The sequence below is a fragment of the Nannobrachium achirus genome (genome assembly GCF_963921795.1).
Source record: "Nannobrachium achirus genome assembly, chromosome: 8".
In the NCBI taxonomy this organism is placed as follows: domain Eukaryota; kingdom Metazoa; phylum Chordata; class Actinopteri; order Myctophiformes; family Myctophidae; genus Nannobrachium; species Nannobrachium achirus.
Window position 1 is genome coordinate 1,527,737 of NC_137817.1, and position 27,500 is coordinate 1,555,236.

General features: G+C 44.0%; 1 protein-coding gene across 1 annotated transcript in view; it reads left to right on the plus strand.

The window, feature by feature from the left end:
- Positions 1–27,500, plus strand: part of igsf11 (immunoglobulin superfamily member 11) — a gene marked incomplete at both ends in the record, with an annotated part of 255,072 nt that overhangs the window by 74,581 nt on the left and 152,991 nt on the right. The window contains one exon of the mRNA XM_080731124.1: positions 8,242–8,271. Coding sequence (XP_080587250.1) covers positions 8,242–8,271 — 30 coding nt within the window. The remainder of the gene's footprint in view (positions 1–8,241; positions 8,272–27,500) is intronic.

Below are 27,500 nucleotides of genomic sequence, written 5' to 3' on the forward strand. Positions count from 1 at the left end.
GATATCGAATTATCAGACGCATTAAGACAAAGCGAATTTAGCATGTTTCCATTTTCGGGTGTCATTCGAATTAGCGACGGTCGCAAGAGTTGATCGGACTGATTTTTTTCAGACCGAACCTGAGCACTGCACGTCTGCACGTCTGACTGCTGTGACTCGGTCGCTGTCTAGTAGTGGGAAGAAGGGATTATCAGTCATCATCATGGCCCCAAATAACTTTTAAATATATTACAATTGGCGACGAGTCTCTTACGAAATTGGCAAGAGTTCCTCTCAATACATAAACTACCGGTTCACCGGGAAAACCGCGGTCGCGTCGCTGCACAGTTCTCAATCTGCTCATCCTACAAGTTTCAGCGTCCTCTGGAAGGTCAGGTGGCCGATCTGCAAGCTCACAACGTGGCGCGGAGACGTGGATGTGAGCTGCTGTGAGCTTGTAGATTGGATAGATAGATAGATAGATACCTTAATTATCATTTTGGCACGCAACACCATGCGGGTTAGCCACGGATGGCTTGACTCCGGGAGGTGAAAACGGGAGGAATTTACACACGGTCCGTGTCACTCCGTGTGTAACAAACAACAACCGGTTTGTTTTGTGGGCTAACGCTATACCATGGACGTAAAGCGGCAGGGGAAATGGACCTAGAACGCCATAATCTATTCGCATTTATTGTCTGACCCGTTTCCATTCACTTATGCGCATTTAGTTTATTCGATAAAGCCTCAAAATCCTCCTCCTCCAAGCGGATAACTTTTTTTGCGGATAATGAAAGTTTATTCGCATTTTGAAGTGTTTCCATAAAAAGATTTTGCGAATAAGCCGTTAATGCGCAAAAAGTGTCTTTATGGAAACGCCACTATAGTAACAGTAATGACGGTTTATATTGACTGGATCTGCTTCAACCACAGCTTCCCATCCTTTGATGTGCGTGTGTGTGTGTGTGTGTGTGTGTGCGTGTGTGCGTGTGTGTGTGATATACAGTGACAGTGGCAGCATGCTGGCATATGGATGCTATCTGACATTGTGTGATGATGCAAAGATACCCTGTCTGTTTGCAATCCACCTGTGTGTGTGTGTGTGTGTGTGTGTGTGTGTGTGTGTGTGTGTGTGTGTGTGTGTGTGTGTGTGTGTGTGTGTGTGTGTGTGTGTGTGTGTGTGTGTGTGTGTGTGTGTGTGTGTGTGTGTGTGTGTGTAAAAAAGTAGCATATAAAAGTCTATCTAAAAGTAGCATATCTACAAGCCCGCATTTTGAGCTGGTTTGCTTTTTTTGTGTGACTGACGCGGTAGTTATGAACTAGTAAGGGCGTTCATTTGTGAAAATAAAAAAAATGTTAAGGTCAATGTGGAGATATAATTATAATCTGGTCTTTGGTCTGCCACGGGGTCTCCTCCCAGAGGGACGTGCATCGAGGACCTTCCTAGGAAGGCGCTGGGGGGGCATCCGTACTAGATGCCCCAACCACCTAAGCTGAATCCTTTCCAAGTGAAGGAGCAGCGGTTCTACTCCAAGTCTCTCTCGGGTGACTGAACTTCTCACCCTGTCTCTAAAGGCACATTCCCACTGGGCGCGATGAAGATAAAAATAAATTCATTCTCTATTAAAGTGCAGGGCAACATCCCCACCACAAGGATAAAGACAACGATGGCCGTAAACGATACAGTTAGGATCACTTTTGCGTGAAACTTTGCACACACACTCCTTGGATGGCAAACCACAACCTCCACCCCTCATTTCTCAAATGGCCCTATTCTAGTGCCACCATCCGGCTGATTTGGGCCTAAAATCACACAAAGCGGTACACAGTATCACACATAAGTCACACAAGTCATGTCATCAACATGGATCTGTCCCATTTCCCATATTCCCTCCTGATTGGCTACGACTGCCTCCTAAAGTTTGCAAATTATGCAACCTGACGGTCGCTTATCTCCCGATTAGGGAGTGTTATTGGTCTTTATCTTTATCACACCCAGTGGGCCTCAAGGGAGATCCCAGCCACCCGTCTGAGGAAACTCGTTTCGGCCGCTTGTATCCGCGACCTTATACTTTGGGTCATTATGACCCACACTTCATGACCACAGGTGAGAGTAGGACATTTTTACTATATAGATTTTTTTAAATATTTCAAATAGCTGATCTACAAGCTCACAACGTGTCAATATAGATCTGCTAAGTATTTTAAAAGGGGACGGGTCGCCATTCCGACACATCCCCGTTCCAATCACCAGGTTAGCATTCACCAGCGTCGGCAGGTTAGCTATTCACCGGGTTAGCCTTCACCAGTGTTAGTTTTACTGAGGTTAGGGTTAGGTTAGGTTTAGGGTTAGGGTTAGGGTTAGGTTAGGTTTAGGGCGGTAGGAATATCGATGTGTCGGAGTGCCGACGTGTAACCATTTTAAAATGTTTTTCAAAATAGTGAAAAAAAGGCATAGAAGTTCAGGGATAAGGTTTAAGGCATGGATAAGAATGTGTGGGAGACAGAGAGCTTTGCCTCCTGGCTCAGCTCTCTTCTCGTCACAACGGTGACGGACTGACGGTACAGCGATATGTTCACTTTAATTGTCTTGTCTGGGGGTCAAAACATTCTTATCAGATGGTCGACATGAGGCAGAATACGAATTAATTTCAGGGTCCTTGACATAAAAAATAAAAAAAACATTTGAGAACCATTGGCATAGAATATACTGTGTGTGTGTGTGTGTGTGTGTGTGTGTGTGTGTGTGTGTGTGTGTGTGTGTGTGTGTGTGTGTGTGTGTGTGTGTGTGTGTGTGTGTGTGTGTGTGTGTGTGTGTGTGTGTGTGTGTGTGTGACATGAGATCCATGCACCATAATTACTTTATGTTCTGTTGAGCCAGGATTTAATTAACTCTGTGTGATCACTCAATCAATGAACACGCACTCACACACACACACACACACACACACACACACACACACACACACACACACACACACACACACACACACACACACACACACACACACACAATGTTGATGTAATGTTGATGTAATCATCAACATGTCGCAATGCGTTGTGAGCTTGTAGACCGGACTGTTTTTCGGCTTGCATGAAGCAAACGTGACACAAACCTAATTACACCACATTAAACTCTCTGATCAATATAAACCATTAAACTTCTAAATGTAATGTTTTGCCTTATCCTAAACTATCTCCAAATGTTTCAGCTGTAAGACAACGTTTTTTCTTTTGTTTCTCATAATATTCTACTGTATTTGTACGGACATGTGGTCATACACACACACACGCACACTTCCACAGTAAACGGACTAAAGCGCCTGTCAGAGGGGGCGCTGTTGCCGCGTCCTATGAATTCATTTTAATTAATTAAAGGACAACTTTGTTTTTTTTTACAACAAGGGTTCATATTTTAGATTGTAATCAGAGAAAAGAAAAAGTGAGTGAGTGTTAAAATGTTTTCATTTGCTTCGTTCTATTGTTTTATTGCGTTTACCGTGCTAAAATGTGGGTCATGCGTACGCATGGGGGCATGTGTACAAGTGGCTAAATATGTCTTTTTAGACACAATAAGCCAGCAGTTTCTCTATTGCTATGTACAGTAACACTTCTAGCCCCATAAGTCACATCCAACCATGAAAGGTTGCGTTGTATCTTGGGAATGTGCTTATTCTGTGTAAAATGACATATTTAGCCACTTGTACGCATGCCCCCAACCACTGAAATAAGAATCTCTAAAACAATAGAAAGAAGTAAATGAAATCATTTTAACACTCATCTTTTATATTCTTTATTTACAATCTAAAATATGAACCCTTGTTGTAAAAAACTAAAGTTGTCCTTTAATTCATTTTCAATGAGAAGTGGGTGAGGAGTTGAGGAGCAGCGAGGAGAGCAGACGACGGTAGCTTTTCTTACTGTAACTTTAGTTGCTCTGACTCTGACCTCTAAGGACCTTCCAGGGAGGGTGCTCTTGTGCGTCTTGCTGCGTCACCCTTTCTTGTTTTTTTTCTTTTGCTAGTTGTTTTTATATCGCACTGACCTTTGGACACTCTGCACTATTAGGTTGTGTTAGTAGGTTTTTTTTTTTAGTATTTCTGCTTGAGTTTGACATGATGTAGAGATACTTGTTGCACTAACTAGCATTGACTGTTATGGTCACTTTGATTTGGGGGCACTGAACTATATTGATAGTTGTGCCTAAGGACACTTTATGTATACAGTATATATATATTATTTGTTCCCTTTCTTGACGTACCTTGCTCTTACTCTACTCTGTTCTTGTTTTTTTTCTTTTTTTCCTTTATCTTTTCGTACTTCTCTGTAACTTTGTAAATAGCCTTATACTGCTGTGCAGCCTCTGGGCAACTGATTTTCCCCCTTGGGATAATAAAGGTATCTCTCTATCTATCTTTGAAATACTCACACGCGTGCTCGTTGGTGCATGCGCTCGCGGGCGGCCATAGCTGGATGGTGGTCATCTCCAGGCTTGGAGGCTGGCGCGCGCGGGAGGACAACAACAGTGGCTGCCAGTCCGTTATACCCGCCCCGGGTGCCAGGTGTTATACCCGCCCCAGGTGCCAGGTGTTATACCCACCCCGGGTGCCAGGTGTTATACCCGCCCCGGGTGCCAGGTGTTATACCCGCCCCGGGTGCCAGGTGTTATACCCGCCCCGACTGCCAGGTGTTATACCCGCCCCGGGTGCCAGGTGTTGTACCCGCCCCGGGTGCCAGGTATTATACCCGCCCCGGCTTGTGTTTGTGCCTCCACCGCAGTGTAGGGGTGGGCAATATTGAATAATACAATATCACAATATTTTCCCAAGCTGTATCACGATGCACAATTTCATCACGATTCTTTTTCACGTCGGTTTTTATGGTTATTTTTCAAGTTACTTGACAAAAACTAGACTCTCTGGGTTCCTTTTGGGAGGTCTAAATTGAACTTTACAAGTATGTAACTCTGACAGTATACAAATGAAACCAAATGGACCCATAAGTATCACCATATCGCCCACCGCTACCGCCGTGTGATCCCTGCTGATCCAAACCAGAGCAACATATCCGACATACCTATCTAAATTACTTATCATTCAAAAGAGCTTTCTGAGGATGATTTCACACTCAAATAGATATGAGCCATCGGCTCCTCTCTTTATTAAATATTCAATATTGCCTATAGACAAAGTAAACGTTTTACAAACCTGCTCATTTATGTTTAAATTAAAAAAATACAAACAAGACATTCCCCTTTCTTTTCATAATTTGTTTCAGGTTACTTCTGAAATTCACTCTTACCTTACAAGGAATAGAGATGATTTTGAACGACCTCTTTGTCGTACCACGAAACATCAATTATTTATTACATTTAGAGGGCCTCAATTGTGGAGCTCTCTAGATACATCACTTAAGTGATCTTTATCCTTGTCAATATTTAAGAAACGTATGAAACAATATCTTATTTCTTTACTGTAAGTCCACATGATTTCATCTACTGATGTGTTCTTACCAAATGTGTTTTTTGTTTTTGTCTTTTTATGTTTTTTGTGGAGTTTCTGTGTTTTTACTTCTTTATTGCACAGCTGCTCTGACATAACTTGTATATTGTATTTGTTCCTAGTGAACTTGTATTTGTTAAATGAATGACCTTTCATTAAGGAAAGGATTCTAAACTAGAAGCAGTGCTCTTCCGAGCACAGGTCTCCACCAGGCCGTGCGTCCTGGTGGTGCTACTGTATAATAGGCCAATGTAAAAAGGGTGGCATATGTTCTTCACCTTAGATCTTTCATGGCAATCTGATGCTGCATGCATGATTTGAAGCATTGTGTTCCAAAAATGAGTTTTGCTAGTCTACCTGCTGGTGGCGCTATAACAGGCCAATGTGAAAAAGGTAGCATTTGTTCCTTGACCTAGTGGGAATATGTGTGGCAAATTTCACGGTAATCGCAAGCTGCGTTGATGATTTGAGGCATTTTGTTCAAAAACGGAGCAATCCTGCAAGCTTTGGAAGCCAATATTAGCCAATCAGGATGGAATATGAAATACAGACGGATCGGACTTGATCACATGACTATAGAGATACTGTGTACCGATGTGCGTGATCTTTGGATAAGCCTTTTGGCTTCTTCCTCTCCTTGCACAGTATTTTGTATCCTCAATATGTATTGTTCTATTTTTTTTAATGTGCTAATAAACTAAACTAAACTAAACTAAGCGTCCACGTAAACCACCATTCATCTGTATGGCGCTTTACACTGTACAGGGGCGGCATAGCTCAGGGGTAGAGAAACCGTTATTAGAGCACGAAGGGTTCCCGAAGGGCTCCCAGTTCGAATCCGGGCTCCCCCTGAGTTAATGTGGAAGAGTCCTTGGGCAAGACTCTGAACCCCTAGTTGCTCCCGGTGAGCAGGTTGGTGCCTTGCATGGTTTCCTCCGCCACCGGTGTATGAATGTGTGCCTGAATGGGTGAATCTAATGCACAATCTATGTGAAGCGCTTTGGATAAAAGCGCTATATAAATGCACCATTTACCATTTACTGTACAGACAACAATTAATGTAGCCACGCCACCCCCTACACACGTACGCACGCACGCACGCGCGCACACACGCACACACGCACACACGCACACACGCACACACGCACACACACACACACACACACACACACACACACACACACACAGAAAGAAACAGAAGAAAAGCAGCAGTGTGCAACCAGCTAACAATCTGGATAAAGGGGGTTAATAGAATGTATTAACACATTTTGTTGGGGACCCCCTCTGGAACCCCCTCAAGGACCCCTGGAGTGTACATAACATGACACCTGCAGCCATGAATAACATGATGACGGAGGCACTTTAAACCACACTACACGTCAACACATCAACGCCTGCAGGGACGTGCTGGGCCCCTGATTCAGCCCGGGAAAAAGAGTTGTAGAGGCCCTCATTGGGCGCTATAGAGAGATCTCTCTCTATAGCACTGCTGCTACTCAAAGATTTGCCATTTCAGATCATGACAAGTAACAAGCCAGTGGGCCAATTACATGAGTTATATTTTGTCGTTGTCGGGTGGAAACCTTGTATATCCAAAACCGTTTGTTTTGTATTTATCATTTTAAAAATGATTTAAACTAGTGAAAACAGTAGATCTACAAGCACACAACGCCTCGCACCGCGAGGCGTTGTGTGCTTGTAGATCTACTGTTTTCACTACTTTTGTGCGACGGCCTTGTATGATGAAGCAGGGCTTTGCTTTGCAAAAAAAATTACAAATTGAAACTTGGAGATACAAGGTTTCTGCCCGACAGTGTGACGATTTACTTTGTTGGCCGCCCAGCCCCCAAAATTGAATGAAGGCCAACATTTTATTTTAATTCTTTTCCTAATGGCCGGCCTGGACCGGCTGGGAATGAAACGGCCGTTCGGGAGTTGTCCCGCTTTTCCCAATGGCCAGCACGTCCCTGAACGCCTGTCATTGTGAGGGCAGAGCAGCCACACACAGACCAGTTCCCTGTAGAAATGCGTGGCGGCGCGGCTGGTATAATTGCCTATTGAGCCTCTTGTCACTCAAATAGAGTGGTCTTTTTTTGCATGCCACCGGAAAACTGTGTGTGTGTGTGTGTGTGTGTGTGTGTGTGTGTGTGTGTGTGTGTGTGTGTGTGTGTGTGTGTGTGTGTGTGTGTGTGTGTGTGTGTGTGTGTGTGTGTGTGTGTGCGCGTGCGTGCGTGCGTGCGTGTATTTCACAAGTGTACTAGTAAGACACCTCAGGGTGACTTTTGTGACCTCAGGGTGACATCTGGCCAGTGATGTATATGGGACCAGTTACTCATATATGGAGACCCCTTAATGATAGTTATGTTATGTCAAAACATGCCCATATATGGACATTCCCATTTATGTCCTTAATATTGATAACATAATATCCTTAATAATGTCCTTAATATTTGACAAAATACGAATCTCCATATATGGGCATAAAACGTACGTAAGTAATGCCCATTCTCATTTTTTAAGTGTGATCGATGTTCTGTGATTGATGTTGATTATACTGTGTTTTTTCTAGATAGATATCCATTTGCATTTGTTATATTGTTGATGATGTACGGACATATTATCTTGTTTATTATTGTGATGTTATCTGCTTATTGTAAGTCGCTTTGGATTAAAAGCGTCTGCTAAATGCCTAAACTGTAAACTGTCACTGTGTTGTCCTTTAGTTGATGTTTCTAACATCTATTTCTCTCTCTCTCCCCAGGCTCCAGGTTGGGACTGCACACGGGCAAAGGTAAACAACCCCAAAAACCTTGTTCGTGTCTTTTAAAGGAACGCTACGCAACCTTTCTGATCTGAGTTGTTTACAAACAGGGAAAGTGTGTTGTGTTCCTTTTCCTCTTGGTCTAGCGGTCCTTTGTTTGGGTTTTCCATGCGGGGGGAGACCCGGGTTCGAACCTGGGTTGTTTACGCTACATGTGATGTCATCATGGCAGCTGTGATGTCATGTGGAACTGTGGATCAGTTTGAGATGCTCACACACACACACGCACGCACGCAGGCACGCACGCACGCACGCACGCGCACGCACGCACGCACGCACGCGCGCACGCACGCGCGCACATGCACACGCACGCACACGCGCACACACATGCACGCACGCACGCACGCACACGCACACACACACACACACACACACACACACACACACACACACACACACACACACTGTATATTTGTCGGTCAAAGAACCAATGAGCATTCAGAATGATGGGAAGGTCGGCTGGCCTCTGAATGATGTTTTGTTGGTGTTTTCTAACTGTGTTAATTGGGTCCATTGTTTCATTGGTCAGACGGTCTGAGGTAAACTGTCTCTTCATATTAGGACTGTTTGGAGTTTATCATGTTTGTTTTATGGAGCTTTGGAATTTATCCTTTTATTCATAAATTTTTCCATTTTGTACACAGCTGTTATGATCATCCAGGACTAGCTCTGTAGAGTTTAGTATTGTCTAAAGCCCCTTTTACACTGCAAGGTGGAACCTGAACTTTCAGGAACCTGAACCTATATATTGTGATGTTATTACGTGCGCATCCCGCATCAAAAACTCATTCAAGTCACCCAGGGACTCATTCATGTCATGGTCCTGGGGTCCCGGGGATGCGCCTCCATTGGAGTCCATGTTAAAATAATTTACCGCGTCGCGGTAAAAGAAAAACATTTTTAAATTCCACAGACACCACCATTGTTCATGGGTGAAAGCATCCTACTTTACCCTACGTTAACACAAATAAAATCCATGTAGAAAGTCTTAAACAGGCGATAGAAACGTCAATGTTTTGATTCCACTGACGTCCGACGCCATTTTGCGCGCCCGAATTCATTAGGGGCACATGTTTTAGTAGTTTTAGTAGTTCTAAGTTCAAACATTAGCCAAAATGTAAAATAAATATAAGAAATAGGCAAACATTTTGAAAATAGCTGATCTACAAGCTCACAGCGCTCGAAAACATTGTATTGAGGACTCATAAAACTTTTCTGGGAGCCATTTGAATGACCACCCGTGGGTCCCGGGACCCATTACATTGAAAACCTAGTAACATCATGTTGGTTCTTGTTTTGTTTCCGTTGCACACGGCCTGGTTCTAGACGAGGTTCCTGGAACCTTTTTTAGGTCCTGTTCCTGAGGAAGAACTAAACTTGAGTTCTGGGAACCTGTGGGCGGAGCCAGCAGCGCTGCTGCTCTTTATTTTGGGACCTTCCCTGTTAGTTCTGGTTGTATGGAAACATGAGCAGAACTTGGTCCCAGAACTTCACAGGTTCTTGAAAGTTCTTGGTTGTGGAAAGTTCTGGTTCTAGTTCTGGGTCGGCCCTACTGTGGAAATGGGGCTTTTAAATTCTGTGGTAAAAATCTAATGTTGGTATAAATGTCCTTCACAAGCCATCGTGGTGATGAGCCCTGCTTTACCAGCAAACTGTCTCCGTCTGGTGGAAACCATTATGTACAAAAAAAAAAAAAAAAAATGATTACTTTCAGGACTAAAATTTTCCCCCCAAAAAAGCAGCAAAAGTACAGACGTGCAGAAGATCAAAACGCAGAGCGAATCCGGACTGTGGATTTTTGAGGCTTTTGTGTGACGTCGTAGCGATCGACTGGAGAAGGGGTGTTAATTTATGACAAACACACTCAGAAAGATAAAAAAGATGAGATGAAATGCAGTTCTGATGTGTTTCTGTCAACAAGTCACTGTATTTCAGTCACTGTAATCCTCACCATCTGCTGTCTACTACGTTTTACCAAGCTCTCTCTCTCTCTATCTCTCTCTCTCTCTCTCTCTCTCTCTCTCTCTCTCTCTCTCTCTCTCTCTGTCTCTCTCTCTCTCTCTGTGTCTCTCTCTCTCTCTCTCTGTCTCTCTCTCTCTCTCTGTCTCTCTCTCTCTCTCTGTCTCTCTCTCTCTCTCTCTGTCTCTCTCTCTGTGTCTCTCTGCACTGTTTTTGATCGTCCTTTGCTTTAATTTTCCCTGAGCTTCTCTTCTGCTCTCTCTCTCTCTCTCTCTCTCTCTCTCTCTGCTGCATGCTGGGAGGCACGGTGGTGAGCGTGTGTGAGTGTGTGTGAGTGAGAGCCCGCGGCTTTGTTTTTTTTTTTGTTTCCACCTGTCCTTTTCCCTGTTCTATCGCATGATCAGGTAAGGTTACTTTTTATAAACTTTTTGCTGGTTTGTGAAGCAGCTTTAGCTGGGCTCAGCTGGGCTGCTAAAGAGGGGGGGGGGGATGGCGTCGCTTGCGGCGCCGTCTCTGTCCATACGGCATGGAGTTCGTTTGGTGCCTGAGCCTAATGTCACGGTAGAGCAGGTGCTGTTGGCTGTCGGAGAACAGATCGATCACTCCAATTTGGAATATGCATCGCGCATGAACAAGGGAGTGATCGTGTTTGTAAAGGAGGAGAGGTTTGTGCACCAACTTGTTGCGACTGGCATCGTCATAGGTGACGCTTATCTACAAGTTACTCCGCTGTATGCTCCTTCCACGAGAGTTATACTGTCGGGCGTACCACCATTCATTCCTAATGAGCTGTTGGAACAGGAGCTAAAACGCTTCGGAAAGTTCGCCAGCCCATTAAAGAATGTTAATCTCGGGTGCAAAGACGCAAAGTTAAAGCACGTTCAGTCACTCCGCAGACAGGCTTACATGTTCCTTACATCTCCTACACAAGAGCTGGAGGTGTCATTCAAAGTGAAACATGAAGACAGTCACTACATGGTCTATGCTAGCGCAGGCAGCATGAAATGTTTCGAGTGCGGACAAATTGGCCACAAGCGCCTCTCATGTTTACAGAGACGGCGAGCGGCCGCCGAACGGGAGGAGGAGGAGGCGAGGCGGACCGGCGGGGATGAAGCCCCCGCTGCCCCCGTCGCCCCCCCTCCCGAAAATGATAACGCAAACGAAACGGTAGAGCAGGTGGAAACAGAACAGAGCGATGAGACAGAACAGACACAAGATGTTGCAGATGAGGTTGAGGATGCGAACCAGTTTTCACAGATCACTGACTCGCAAAGCAGCGGTGACGGTGAAGCCGCGAGCACTGCACTTGTAGATGCTGGTGCGTCTACAAGCTCCACAGGGGAGGGTGCGCCAGCACCCACTAGCGATGTGGTGACAGGAGGAGAGAACACTCACAGTGTCAACACTCCGTTACCAAGCAGTCAGATGAACAGTGAAATTGATGATCTAGATTATGATAGTGAGACAGAAAGGGAATATATGTCTGAGGAGAGAAACAAACCCTCTGACCTATATTCTTTAAAGGAAATAATAGATTTTTTGGATAAGACATTTGGACAAACCGTGATACTTAAAAACCACTTTCCTGATGAAAAAAAGTTTGTTGACAGTGTTCGTGTTTTACTAAATGTGGTTGGGACTGACGTATTAGAGTTAAAAAAGAGGTATCGTTTAAGGAAGTTTGTAACTTCTTTGAACAAAGCTACTTCAGGTGATAGGCAAAAAAGGAAGAGAAGGAAGAATTCACTAGGTAAACAGTTATGATGATCATGCACCACAGTTTTTCCTGCTCTCTCTTGAGCCTGTATCTACTGTTTTCTATTTTCCTTCACTCTTGTTTTCTGATGGGGGGGCTCAAAATAGGCTCTTTGAATATGAATGGAGGGAGAGACAGGCACAAGAGGGCCTTAATAGCAGAGGTAGTTGAGCAGAAAAAAATTGATATTCTTTTTCTACAGGAAACTCATAGTGACAAAGCAAACGAAGTAGACTGGGGCCTGTTTTGGAAAGGCTCCTTTTTTCTAAGTCATGGAAGTAATGTCAGTGGAGGAGTTGCAGTTCTCTTTTCAGACAAATTGAATGTAAATATAATTTCCCAGGAGGAGCTAGTTAAAGGGAGAGTAGTAATAGTTAGAGCAGAAATTGAAGGGTGTGTTTTCTGTCTGGTTAATGTCTATGCCCCTAATCAGGGCTCGGAGAGGATAACTCTATTCAACAAATTGAAAGATGAGTTAGGCAAGAATCAAGACCTCAAAATAATGGGGGGCGATTGGAACTCCACAACAGACTTTACAAAGGACAGAATGAGTGAGGAGCCACATTTACAGTCAGCTATTTGTTTAAAAAACACAATTAGTCATTTAGAACTAGTAGATGCATGGAGATTAAAACATGACACAGCAAGACAGTACACATGGATCAGGATTGTAGATAACAGAGTGAGTGCTGCTAGACTGGACAGGATATACATATCAGATGGGCTCAGAGGCCAGCTGAGCAGCAGTTGTATTAGTCCAGTGGGGTTCAGTGATCATCACTTAACTACTGTATGTCTGTGTCTTTCTTCTTCTGAAAAAACAAACAATTACTGGCATTTCAACACAACACTGCTGCAAGATGCTGTTTTTTGCCATAATTTTAAAACTTTTTGGTCAATCTGGACTCAGAAGAAGCGTGAATTTGAGTCACTGAGTATGTGGTGGGAAATAGGAAAAGCTCAAATCCGAGTCTTTTGCCAACAGTATACATCCTACTCAACACTTAACATTAGGGAAGCTGTCAGAAGATTGGAGACACAAATAAGAGACATTGAAAGTAGTCTACATCCAGACACAAACCCTAACGATGAGACTCTGCTTCAGAATAAGAGACATGAACTCGGTTCCTTAATGAGGGAGAGAGCGAAAGGAGCCCTCGTCAGAGCTCGCTTTGTATCACTCAAAGACATGGATGCTCCAAGCGCGTTCTTCTTCAACTTGGAGAAGAAGAAAGCACAAGGGAAGCAGATGTCCTGTCTAAGACTGCCGGACGGTAGTATTACTACAGACTCTGGTGAGATGAGGAGACATGCTGTCAGTTTCTACACAACATTGTATGGAGCAGAGCACTGTGAGGAGCAGTGTCAGTCAGAACTATTAGAAGGACTAATTAAGCTCACTCCAGGGGAGAGAAATGAGCTAGATCAGGAACTGTCTTTCGAGGAACTGACCACAGCCGTTGGACAGCTTGCTCCTGGTCGGGCACCAGGGATAGATGGGCTGCCCATTGAGCTCTACAAGGCTTTCTGGGATTGTATGGGACAAGATTTTCATGAAGTGATGCTGGACTGCTACCAAAAGGGCTTGCTGCCCACCTCATGCAGAAGAGCCGTTCTGTCCCTCCTCCCCAAGAAGGGGGACCTAGCCCTTCTAAACAACTGGAGACCTGTAGCCTTATTGTGTTCAGACTACAAGGTGCTCTCACGGGCACTTTCCAACAGACTGAAAGACCACTTAGGTGTACTGATACAACCTGATCAAACATACTGTGTACCTGAAAGAACTATTATGGACAATTTATTTTTTATCAGGGATGTGTTAGATGTTTGCAAACTACACAATGTTAACACAGGCATCCTATCAGTTGACCAACAGACTGCGTTTGATAAGATAGATCATGGCTTTCTCTTCTCTACCATGAATGCATTTGGCATTGGGGAGAAGTTCACACAATGGGTTAGTCTACTATATACAGAAGCAAGCTGCATGGTTAAGGTGGGAGGTGGCCTGAGCAGACCAATAGCAGTCGGAAGGGGGATCAGACAAGGGTGCCCCATATCTGGCCAACTCTACAGTATTGCCATTGAGCCACTCCTATGTAAACTGAGAAGCAGATTGGAAGGTCTAACCCTACCTGGACTCAGCCAGAGACCTCCATATGTCGTATCAGCTTATGCTGACGATGTAACTATTTTTATAAAAAATCAGAGGGATGTGGATGAAATAAAGAACTGTCTTGGTATTTATGAAAAGGCCTCATCAGCCAAGGTTAACTGGGAAAAAAGTGAGGCCCTACTAGTGGGGAGTTGGAGGGATGAGACAGTCCCCAGCCTACCCGGAGGCTTAACGTGGGGACAGCAGGGGATGAAGTTTTTGGGAGTTTACTTGGGTTCACAGACCTATCAGAATAAAAACTGGGAGGGTTTAGTGGAGAAGGTGAAAGCTAGATTGGAAAAATGGAGGTGGCTTTTACCCCAGCTGTCCTACAGGGGGAGGGTACTGGTCGCAAATAACCTGGTGGCAGCGATGCTCTGGCACAGACTGATAGTGTTACCTCCACCCAGGGGCTTAACAGAGGAGATACAAAGACTGATAACAGACTTCTTTTGGACTGGGCAGCATTGGATAAGGGCTGCAGCCTTGTACCTCCCAGTGGAGGAAGGAGGACAAGGCTTGATAGACATTGCTTCACGGGTAATGGCCTTCAGGCTGGAAACAGGCCAGAGACTCTTGTACGAGTGTGGCCCAAGATGGCTAGGCACAGCCAGCCTAATACTAAGGAAAGCTGGTCGCTTGGGTTACGACAAACATCTGTTCTTACTGAACCTAAGCGAAGCGGACATTACAGGACTCACACCGTTCTACATCTCTGTCCTTCGTGCATGGCAGATTCTTCAGGCATCCAGGGACCCTGGTGGTCGGCCTGGAATGTGGATATTTGAGGAACCACTGTTCTTCAATGACTATCTAAAGACTGAAACGCTGTCAACACCTAGCCTGAGGGCTGCTTTACGAGAGGCGGGTTGTGTCAAGCTGGGACACCTCCTGAAGGCTACACAGACATCGGTGGATGTACTGGGACAGATGACCGGCATCAGATCTACAAGGCTCCTGTCCAGGATTGTTCGAGAGGTCTGTGCCTCCTTGTCAGAGCCCCTAAGAGCGTTTGCAGAAAACCGTACCAATTCTGACCAATGGGATGATGAGTGTGAGTACAGTTTCCCATCTCTAATTGTCACTCCTGCTGTTGGGGAGTGGCAGGAGAGAGAAGACCAGCTACTCTCTTTCAAAGTCCCAAAGCTTGGGGACCTTAGAGAGATGGGAAAGAAAGCAGCTTATCACACCTGTGTTAAGGTGTCGCATGCACGCTCACTGACGGGGTTTAGAGCATCAAGGTGGGATGGGGTTTTCGACCAGGACTCTTCCCCGAAAGGCTGCTGGAGGTCATTGTATAAACGGCCAATTGACAAGCGGGCGGCCGACCTCCAGTGGAGGATTGTGCACGGGGCCATAGCCACCAACAAACACCTAGCACACCTAGATCCAAGCATAGGGGAGGGTTGTCCGTTCTGTTTCCAATTAGAAACACTGGAGCACTTGTTTACCAGGTGTCCAAGGCTGATGAGCGTCTTTGATTTGTTAAAGATGTGGTTTGTGCGATTGGGTGTGACTTTCTCATATGTACTTTTTATTTTCGGTCCCAAGTATTCTGTGACTAATAGACCCATACATACACTACTTAATTACATGTCTGGAATGGCCAAACTTGCAATCTGGATCACAAGGCGAAATAAGATAAAGGGAGATGGTTCCATAGATCCAGTTCAGGTTTTAACAGGGATGGTAGCTGCTCGACTTAGAGTTGAGCATGCATACTATACACTAACTAACAATCTGCAAGGATTCAACAACATCTGGACTGTTGGGGGGGCGTTGTGTCAATCACAGGAAGGGGGAGAGCTGGTTCTTGGTTTTTAAGATAAGACAAATGTGATTTATGAGAATACTGGCTTTGATTTGCAGTGGCTTAGGTGAAATCATTTGTATTTTGTGGTGATCTGAGCTGAATTGAGGCTTTTAATAAAGAGCTTTTAAAATCAAAATCTCTCTGTCTCTCTCTCTCTCTCTCTCTCTCTCTCTCTCTCTCTCTCTCTCTGTCTCTCTCTCTCTCTCTCTCTCTCTCTCTCTCTGTCTCTCTCTCTCTCTCTCTCTCTCTCTCTCTCTCTCTCTCTCTCTCTCTCTCTCTCTGTCTGTCTCCCTCTCTCTCTCTCTCTCTCTCTCTCTCTCTCTCTCTCTCTCTCTCTCTTCCTCTGTGCGTCTCATCTCATGCGTTTTTCCTGGTCATCATGTGTTCGTTAAAGCGCTCGTTATGGATCCTAGGATCTGTAGGTCTGTCTGTCTGTCCGTCTGTCTGTCAGAGAAGTGACTTTAAAGTAGAGTTTATGAATCATTCAATGGTTTCAGGATCTTAAATACATTCATCTTTTCTGCTGCATTGAATTGAAACCAGACCCACCTGTTGGCTCAGCTGCTTTCTGTTGTATTGTATAAAATAAGAGGCTCAGGAGGAGAGTCTTATTCAGGAATGACTGGGAAAGTTATTGTGTTTATGAACTCCAGGAAAGAAATGTCCTGACACAGCCTCTCATTGTGTATCAGACTTTTTTCTAACTGTTATTAACTATGTCTCTTATCCACTGTGTGTGGGAGGGTGGAGTTGACGAATTTTTTTGGTATTAGACGTTTTGCCAGTAATGTTACGAAGGCTATCAGATCAGCATGCATTCTAGAAGGGGGGAGTTGAGAAATGCAGAACAAAGCGGTGATTGCGTTGGGCTCAATAAGCGTCCCAGTTAATTCTGAGAGAGTGACAAAAATCTAACTGCTCCTGATGAGCAGGTTGGTGCCAAGCATGGTTTCCTCTGCTACAGTATGTATATTTAGTCGTATAGTTTTAGTCATCATAGCTGAGTTGTTTAGTTTGTGTAGATCTCTCTCTCTTTCCTTCTAACTAACTAGCACTAACTAGCATTGACTGTTACGGTCTCTTTTTGTAAGACACTTTATGTATATATACGTACTTATATATTATTCGCCCCCTCTATTGATGCACCTTCTCTTTATTGGTACTGTACTGCTCTTTTTTTCCTCTTATCTATCTTTTTTTTTTCTCTTACTTCTCTGTAACTTTGTAAATACTGTATACTGCTATGCTACAACTGCACAACTGAATTTCCCCCTTGGGATAATAAAGGTATCTATCTATCTACCTACCTACCTACCTACCTACCTACCTACCTACCTACCTACCTACCTAGCGGTGCGAGGCGTTGTGTGCTTGTAGATCTGCTGTTTTCACTACTGTTGTGCCACAGCCTTGCATGATGAAGCAGGGCTTTACTTTGCGAAGAAACGTACACATTTTAAACTTGGATATACAAGGTTTCTTCCCGACTGTGACGATATTTACACCCCCATATTATGTCCATGGATTCTTGGGACATGAAAAGTGTGCCCATGCAGAAAAAAGGTTGAGAAACACTGATCTAGTGATAATATCCTAGCATACAGCCCTGAGGTTCTCCAGACCAGGGGTTCCCAAACGTTTTTGTCTCAGGTCAGGTCACCCCATAAATATTGTTTTAATCCGAGGCACCTCTACATTATAATTTTCACTCCCAGCACCTTATATTTATAGCATATCGTCGTTGTCGGGTGGAAACCTTGTATGTCCAAAACCGTTCGTTTTGTATTTATCATCTATAAAATGTACTAAACTCGTGAAAACAGCAGATCTACAAGCACACAACGCCTCACATCGCGAGGCGTTGTGTGCTTGTAGATCTGCTGTTTTCACTAGTTTTGTGCGACAGTCTTGTATGATGAAGCAGGGCTTTACTTTACCAAAAGACATATACATTTGAAACTTGGAGATACGAGGTTTCTGCCCGACAGTGACGATATTTTAGTGATTATGTTGCGAGGAAAACGTTGAGATAACAGCCATTTTGGTTAGAAAATAACTTTGTACTTCAAGTTTAAAATGATACTAAATATTTTTTTCAAGTGTCCAAATAAATTCCAAATATTATCAAATGATTGCGACCGTCAGGGAGCAGTTTACTATGAAAACCTCCACCGGCCGTCGGTCGGTCGGTCGGTCGGTCGGTCGGTCACACGTCACACGTCACACCTTTGCCCTGCTCATATCTCCGCATCAGTATATAGGGCTTGTTTGTTTATTGTATGACATCACGCCACATCATCAGCTGTGGACTCTGTGATGTCATCGTATCGCATCAGTATATAGGGCTTGTTTGTTTATTGTATGACATCACGCCACATCATCAGCTGTGGACTCTGTGATGTCATCGTATCTCCATATATGGCCATCTCCGTATATGGAGATATAAGTCGTCCATGCCCAAGTATGGGCTGGTGAGGTCAGACTTTGTGTGATGCGTAGGTTATCTCCATATATGGAGATTCAACATTCCAGGCAATGCTCTCTTCCCTGGTGAGAATTGCCCCTTTATATAGGGCTTGTTTGTGTATTGTATGACATCACGCCACATCATCAGCTGTGGACTCTGTGATGTCATCGTATCTCCATATATGGCCATCTCCGTATATGGAGATATAAGTCGTCCATGCCCAAGTATGGGCTGGTGAGGTCAGACTTTGTGTGATGCGTAGGTTATCTCCATATATGGAGATTCAACATTCCAGGTGTAACTATGGCTACCCGTATGACGTGAGAGGTGGAGGTTGTGATATTTGTGGAGATAAGCGACCAACGGTCGCTTATCTCCCGATTAGGGAGTCTTACTGGTATCACGGCACCCCTGGACTGCCGTCACGGCACCCCAGGGTGCCCCGTCACCCACTTTGAAAACCCCTGGTCTAGTTGCGACCGTCAGGGAGCAGTTTACTATGAAAACCTCCACCGGCCGTCCGTCCGTCGGTCGGTCGGTCGGTCGGTCGGTCGGTCACACGTCACACGTCACACCTTTGCCCTGCTCATATCTCCGCATCAGTATATAGGGCTTGTTTGTTTATTGTACCAGTAAGACTCCCTAATCGGGAGATAAGCGACCGTTGGTCGCTTATCTCCACAAATAGGCCAAAAGTTTGTTTTACCAATTATTACACTCTATGTGAACATTTACATCAACAAATCCCAAGTACTATGCAGAACGACCCATTTCAAGTTTTTAATGTACAACAATATTTAGAAAATAGGTCTACAAGCTGACAGTCCTCGTCCCTTATATTCCCATAGGTTATATGGAGATCTCAGTGTTTGTCAGTCCTTGTTCATTTATGCCCATATATGGACATCTCTATATCTACTGTAACAGTCCTTGTCCCTTTATGCCCATATATGGAGATCTCTTAACTGTAAGTCCTTGTCCCTTTTATGCCCATATATGGATATTCCTGATGTCATCAGTATATGAACATATATGGGCTTTCTGATATGCCCATATATGGAGATCTCTTAACTGTAAGCCCTTGTCCCTTTTATGCCCATATATGGATATCCCTGATGTCATCCGTATATGCCCATATATGGGCTTTCTAATATGCCCATATATGGAGATCTCTGTATCTCCATATATGGGTATAAAAGGATACTTCAGGTCTGACATCAGGTTTGTTTATATTGGGTTGCTAGGTTTGACATCACAAACTCTATGGGCCATCTGACCTAGAAATCTATATTTGGGCATAGATGACTCATCGTGACCTCATCACACGTCGACCGTACGTGTGACGTGCGGTCGACCGCACGTGTGACCGACGGACGGCCGGTGGAGGTTTTCATACTAAACTGCGACCTTACAGTCGCAACTAAACTGCGACCTTACGGTCGCAATGACATCACGCCACATCATCAGCTGTGGACTCTGTGATGTCATCGTATCGCATCAGTATATAGGGCTTGTTTGTTTATTGTACAGAGTCCACAGCTGATGATGTGGCGTGATGTCATCGTATCTCCATATATGGCCATCTCCGTATATGGAGATATAAGTCGTCCATGCCCAAGTATGGGCTGGTGAGGTCAGACTTTGTGTGATGCGTAGGTTATCTCCATATATGGAGATTCACCATTCCAGGCAATGCTCTCTTCCCTGGTGAGAATTGCCCCTTTATATAGGGCTTGTTTGTGTATTGTATGACATCACGCCACATCATCAGCTGTGGACTCTGTATGGAGATACAGAGATCTCCATATATGGGCATATTAGAAAGCCCATATATGGGCATATACGGATGACATCAGGGATATCCATATATGGGCATAAAAGGGACAAGGGCTTACAGTTAAGAGATCTCCATATATGGGCATATCAGAAAGCCCATATATGTTCATATACTGATGACATCAGGAATATCCATATATGGGCATAAAAGGGACAAGGACTTACAGTTAAGAGATCTCCGGGCATAAAGGGACAAGGACTGTTACAGTAGATATAGAGATGTCCATATATGGGCATAAATGAACAAGGACTGACAAACACTGAGATCTCCATATAACCTATGGGAATATAATGGACGAGGACAATGCGTAGCATTGTGAGCTTGTAGACCTATTTTCTAAATATTGTTGTACATTAAAAACTTGAAATGGGTCGTTCTGCATAGTACTTGGGATTTGTTGATGTAAATGTTCACATAGAGTGTAATAATTGGTAAAACAAACTTTTGGCCTATTTGTGGAGATAAGCGACCAACCCGATTAGGGAGTCTTACTGGTGATAACATCCTTACATGGTAGTGGTCTTGTATTAAATGTAACCCCCTTCTGAGGTTCTCCACACAACCAAACCAAGGAAGAAACTAAAGTGGAACAGTTGTAGCGTCACAGACGACCTTACCTTGGAACTGGGAATTCCCCCAGTTAATGTCCTATATTTTAGCTGAGAGTGTGTGTGTGTGAGTGTGAGTGTGAGTGTGTGTGTGCGTGCGTGCGTGCGTGCGTGCGTGCGTGCGTGTGCCTGAGTGTCTGTGTGTGTGCGTGCGTGCGCGTGTGTGTGCGGAGGTGCCCTTGAGCAGGGCGTCATTGCAGCAAGGTGTTAGGATCCCCGCTCCTGCAGTAATCCCTGAACAACAAGCATATCTTAATAAAGCTGTTCATTATGAATGTACTTTAACATGTTTAACCCATTCCAACTAGGGCTGCACGATTTTGGGGAAAATATCTAATTGCGATTTTTCTGACTGATATTGTGATTGCGATTTTATTCGCGGTATTTATATATTTATTTTAAGGTCGGATTAGTGATTGTTTTTTGGTTAAAACAAATCGTTGTTGTTGTTAAAAGGTTGATATAATAAATTATTTTAACCAAATAAAATCACTTCACAACCTTAAGTCAAGCTTCCGAAGCTTCCGTTTTTTATTTATTGAGTAATACATTTAAAAATATTTTTTTTTATTAATAACTAGGCAAATTGGCAATCATGCAAATGGTTTGATTCAGTTCAGTTATATTTTCTAAAGATTTCCTTGTATTTTGCTTATTAGCAATATAAAACGTTTTTATATTCAGAGAAATCTCAGTAATGGTATTGTCTGCCTCTCATTATTGTCAAGGAAGAAAGTACCATATGTCGCTGCCTTGCTTTTATCAAGGCAAAAAAATGCACCCTAAGAAACACCATAAGTTTGACATGTGTGCAGGGGACGGAGGAGGGGAGCCACCGTCACACAGAAATCACTTTTACCATTATTATGCACCTTTGTGATTTGCTAAATGCGTGGATCCAAATCGCAATTTCGGTTTAAAAACGATTAATTGTGCAGCCCTAATTCGAACATATGTACTCCAAATTGTGTGCAGTTTGGGTGATGGGGTGTGCACAGTATATGAGGCATTGAATGAAGGAAAACCAAGATGTATCGCATGGTCTGCCCACGTTATTGTTTTTCTAGATTGATATTCCTATGCATTCGTTGTATTGTTGTTGATGTACTGACATATTATCTTGCTTATTATATTGATATATTACCTGCTTATTGTAAATCGTGTTGGATTAAAATCATCTGCTAAATGCCTAAACTGTACATTTCAAATTGTACGACTGGTAACAGCTTTGAAGAGATCCAACTTCTCTCCAATATGGCTGCTCTGCATAAAGCCAGTTGGCCACTGGGTGATATTTTATGAATTATTGCAGATCGCAGTTACTATCAAAACCTCCACCGACTGTCAGTCACTCTGTCTGTCTGTCAGTCACACGTCACACGTCACACGTCAACTTTTCCCCTACTCATATCTCCGCCACCGTTGCCCCGATCCATGCCAAACTTTCCACACACACTCCTTGGCTGCCAAACCACAACCTTCACCCATCAATTCTCATATGGCCCTCTTCTAGCGCCACCATGAGGCCGATTCTTGCAAAACACATTTTTGGACACTGCATGCTCCTACAGATTTTGCCCTAAAATCACGCAAATCGCTACACAGTATGTCTACACTCATCTCATCAACATGGATATGTCCCATATAGCGCCACCATCAGGCTGATTTTTTTCAAACATTTTTGGACACTGCTCCTACACATTTTGCCCTATAATCACGCTGCCACCTGACGGTCGCTTATCTCCCGATTAGGGAATGAATGGTAGGAATTAAGGTCTCTTCAGACCTCTGAATCCAGTCCTATTCATGCTGCTGTGTGTCTGCTCTGGTGATGTCATTGGTTAGTCATTATCATGGTTAATTAATCCAGCAGACGTGTGTTGGATTAAACGGTGTATAAATTAATCCCAGGGTTTAATCCCTGGAGGTGTGAGCGTTTAGCAGACATCGTGCACTGAGGTAGCGTCTCTGACTGAAAGGCTGTGATGATCAGCTGGAGCTAATCAGCTTAGAGGAGCCTGTTAGAATTCATTCAACGTTTACAGGCCACAACCTGTTCATAGATTCCATATCGTTTCATTGTTTGACAGCACAATCATCAGTGTATTTTGGATTCATGTCAATTTGTGTTTTTTCAGATATTTAACCACTTGAACCGTCAGTCTGCTCTTTTTCCCCACTACACCAAACCACTTTGCCGAAAATAACCGATCTACAAGCTCGCGCTGCGAGGCATTGTGAGCTTGTAGATCTGCTAATTTTGGCTAAAGTTCTCAGAATATGTTATGGACGCTTAATGGGTTAATGTATAAAAAAGGAGAAAAAGGTTTCTACCACTCAAAGATTCGGAGGACCCCCTGTAGTAACTCTGAGGACCCCCTAGGGGTCCCAGACCCCCTGTTGAAGACCCTTGATATAAGGACACTTGATTCATAATGTGGAGTCATTCATTCATTGACTATACTTTATTAACAGTTGTCAACAAGAAAAATAACATAAATGTACAGTTCTACACAAGGTCTGATAAAAGGATCAAACCAGAGAAAGCTTCCCTGTGTGTTGGCTGATCTGAGTGATACTTGTAGGGTTGTAGGGGTTGATCAGGTTTTGGAGGTATGGAGGAGCTGTACCTTTGGCTGCTTTGAAGGTCAGCATCAGTGTTTTGTATTCAGTGAGGGCAGCAAGCGGGAGCCAGTGGAGGGAGCGGAGAAGACATGTAAACATTTAGGCTGGTTGAAGACCAGTCGATGGCGTTGCGGTCATTTAGGCATTCATTGTAGGACCAGAAACCAGCTGGAGTCAACTGGCACATTTAAATGGATATTTCACTTAAAAAAAAAAAAAGTGGTAATTTTATGGTCTAATCAGGCTTTTATGAACACCCTGAACAGTTTTTAATTTGCTTGATTCAATATGTAGATATTTGATGTAAATGTTATCAGGCCCTCCAGGCCCAGGGCCTCTCCCCATACACACCCATTGTAACTTCAAACTTCATTTTTAACTATGATAGATTCATTAAAAACACTCATTATTTTTTTCTGGTGACTCATACTACCCTCCTAATATGTGATCAGGCCGTGTTTGTAAAAAATATTTTAATTTATTTATTTTTTCCATTTTCCCAAATAATTATTTAAAATAAATGATAAAAATTGTCAGAAAAACATGGCCTGCTCATGTATTAGGAGGGTAGTATGAGTAACCAGAAAAAATAATGGGTGTTTTTAATGAATCTATCATGGTTAAAATGGAGTTTGAAGTTACAATGGGTGTGTGTGTGGAGAAAAGCCCATAAGGTGTTTCCCTGTTGAAAGTGGAATATCCCTTTAAATAACAGCTCAGCTGCATAACAGAAGCAATTCAAGACTCGCACACGAACACGCACACACACACACACACACATACATACACACACACACACACACACACACACACACACACACACACACACACACACACACACACACACACACACACACACACACACACACACACACACACACAGAAAGTGAGAGTGTGAGCTCTATTTAGCTGGCAGACACGCAGGTCAAATGTCTGGCATGGGACAGGTCACATACTGTGCGTGTGTGCACCTTTGTGCATGTGTGTGTGTGTGCGTGCACGTGCCAGGTCACAGCATCACCTCTCCAGTCAGCTGGGCAGTAAAGCACAGAGCTGTCAACAGGAGTCACTTACTATTTACTTTACTAGTGTGTTTCTGCCAGTGAATCCTTCCTCACATAACAGCCTGTTGTTACCACATCCAACACAAGCAGGTACAGGCTAGGGCATTCACCAAATATTCGAATAGCAAAATCACTATTTGACGTTGTTCACCGGAGTCGAATATTCGCTTTTTGTCTCCACCAGCCAAAGGCAGGGGGAGAGTATGTTTTCGCCCCTGTCCGTCCGTCCGTCCGTCCGTCCGTGCGTGCGTCCGTCCGCGCGTCCGTCCGTCCTCCAAGTTTGTTACCAGCTAATCTCCGGCACCGTTGGCCCGGTCGCTGCCAAAATGAGCACACACACTCCCTGGATGCCAATTCAGAACCTCTGCCCCACATTTTTCAAATGTCTCAGACTCTCCCCATCATCATCAGACCAGAACAACAACCATGTTCTCTATCTCTGTTCAGTCCAAGGACCTTCAGGTCTATAAGCATTAGACTAGTGGCGCAGTGGTTAGCACTTCGCCTCACAGCTAGAAGGTCCTTGGTTCGATTTCCACCGGGGGACACTGTGGGTGCTGGGGGCGTGTTCCTCCCTCCCCGTCATCAGTGCCCACACCCTAGGTGGGGTTGGCGATAGAGCCTTTCTGTGTGGAGTTTGCATGTTCTCCCCGTGTCTCCTCGGGTTGTTACCCTCACAAAAACATGCAGTAATCCTGGTCTCTATACTGCCTCTCCCTGGCCAGCCGGGGCGCCTGATGGAGGGGAAAGGAACTGGTTGGAATAATGTGTTCCTTCCACGTGCTACGTCCATCCCGGGGAAATCCCCCCAGTCAGGTGAAAAGAAACAACTTGGACTCCTCATGCATGAAGGAAGCATGAGGTCAGTCCGTTGTCTCCCCAGGCGTGGCAGAGGGAGAGCAGAGCCCAGGATTACATAGGCAATTGGCACTGGGTGAAAAATGGGTTGCAAAATGGTGGGATACAAATTTAAAAAAATAAAATAAATAAAACCCTCCTCCCCATGCCTAGAGCTGCCTATACTGCTGCTGCCCCCCCCCCCCCCCCACACACACACACACACACACCCCTGCTGTAAGAATGCACTGGTAATGTAATTACAGTAGAAACGCACACCAGTAGGGATTAACACTTACTGTATGTGTTCATATTAACTGGCTCATATATGTCCTGTTCTGTGTTAATATTAACTCATCTAGTGCCATTCGCGAGATATCTCGCGAAATGTACTCGAGTACTTGTAGTGCCATTCACGGGATATCTCGGGAAAAGTAATATATTACTGTAACGGCGAGTACATTACCGAGAAGAATGGCCGGCGGTCCGGAGACGAAATCCGTCGCTGATTTCGCATCATCACGGCTCCACGAGCACAAAATAGTCCCATCCATAACATTGAGGTGGACGGGGGATCTCATCTTTAATGTCCATTATCTCAAAACTACACTTTAGAAGCTAGGATGGAGGCAGATGCTCGCTTATGTTACACAGTTATAAAAGCTCCCGGTCGGCCATTACACAACTCCACGTGGACACGGATCGGTTCCGGCGCACAATCCGATGACGTCAGACCGGAAGTGATTGCGCGGTGGACTTCTGGCCTTCAAAATAAGATAACGGCGGTGATGCCAGCCTGAAGGTGGCGTTGTGGACTTTATAATCCGTTAATTTCAGGGGCTCTTAATGAGTTAACAGATCATATTATGTCCTGTAGTTATTGTTGTCGCTCCCTGCAATATTAATGAATACAGCAGCCATTAAAGGAGTAGTTCACCCCCAAAATGTATTTGTTCCTATTGATTACTCATTCCATGGAGACTTTAATGCATGGATATATTTTTTTATCACATTCCTAAGCCAATCATTTGACTATAATAAATGTACCCCCATTGGGGGCTTTAATGGCTTCGGAATGTGACAAAAACAAAAAAACTAAAATATCCATGAATTCATGTCTCCATGGGGTGAGTAATCAATAGAAAAGAAGTCATTTTGGGGGCGAACTACTCCTTTAATGGGAGCAGTTAACATGTTGGGTTTTTTCCTGAAAAGTAACTTTTCTTTTCTTTTCTTTTTTTTTTCTCCACCATACAGAGATGAATATTTGGACAGAGATGAATATTTGGCCTCGTTTTGGGAGAAAACATTTTGTCTTCCTAACCTGTTGTACAGGAATATCCCATAGCCCGGAGGGATGGATATTATTATTATTATCACCATGGCAACTAGAGCTGCAGCAGGCTTCATAAAAAGCACACAGCCAATATTTATCATCCACCTTCATTAACCTGTTTAGGGGAGCCCTAAACAAGAACCCTTTTGGGGTTCTTGTTGCTATCTGCAGCAGACCCAAACTCTCCAGGTGTAGACCGCTCTGGTCCATATACTGTAGTGGAGTTCTCCCTAAAAAAATATATTATTTTTTTATCACACCAGTTACTGTGGTGCGGTATGAGAGCGCTGGACTGCGACTGTCATGTAATTCTTATTGAGTCCACACTTCCTACTACTTGTAAACTAGACTTAAAAATAAAATCAGTTCACGTGACTTGAAAGTTGCCTTGGTCATATGACAGGGAGCTCTTATTTTGAAGTTAACCGCTTGGAGAGGAAATGCGTCAACATGTTGTTATTCTACTTGAGAGCTGGCCAAAGAAGCAGCTTTTTATTATCTCGCACCAGATCGGCAACATAGCTCTTTTGATACAGCAGCGCTGTGCTCTGAGAAAATACAACTTGTGGAAATAATACACGACATGCTGTCAAAGAGATGCATTATTCTCTCCTCCGTTGTTCTACTCTGCTCCACAATTCACAATTGCGCACGGCTGGACGCAATCTTATCGTCATTAATGTCCAGTGTCCACCGCTACCATGTCTCAATATGCACGGTAGTTCATTCATGGATCTAATTC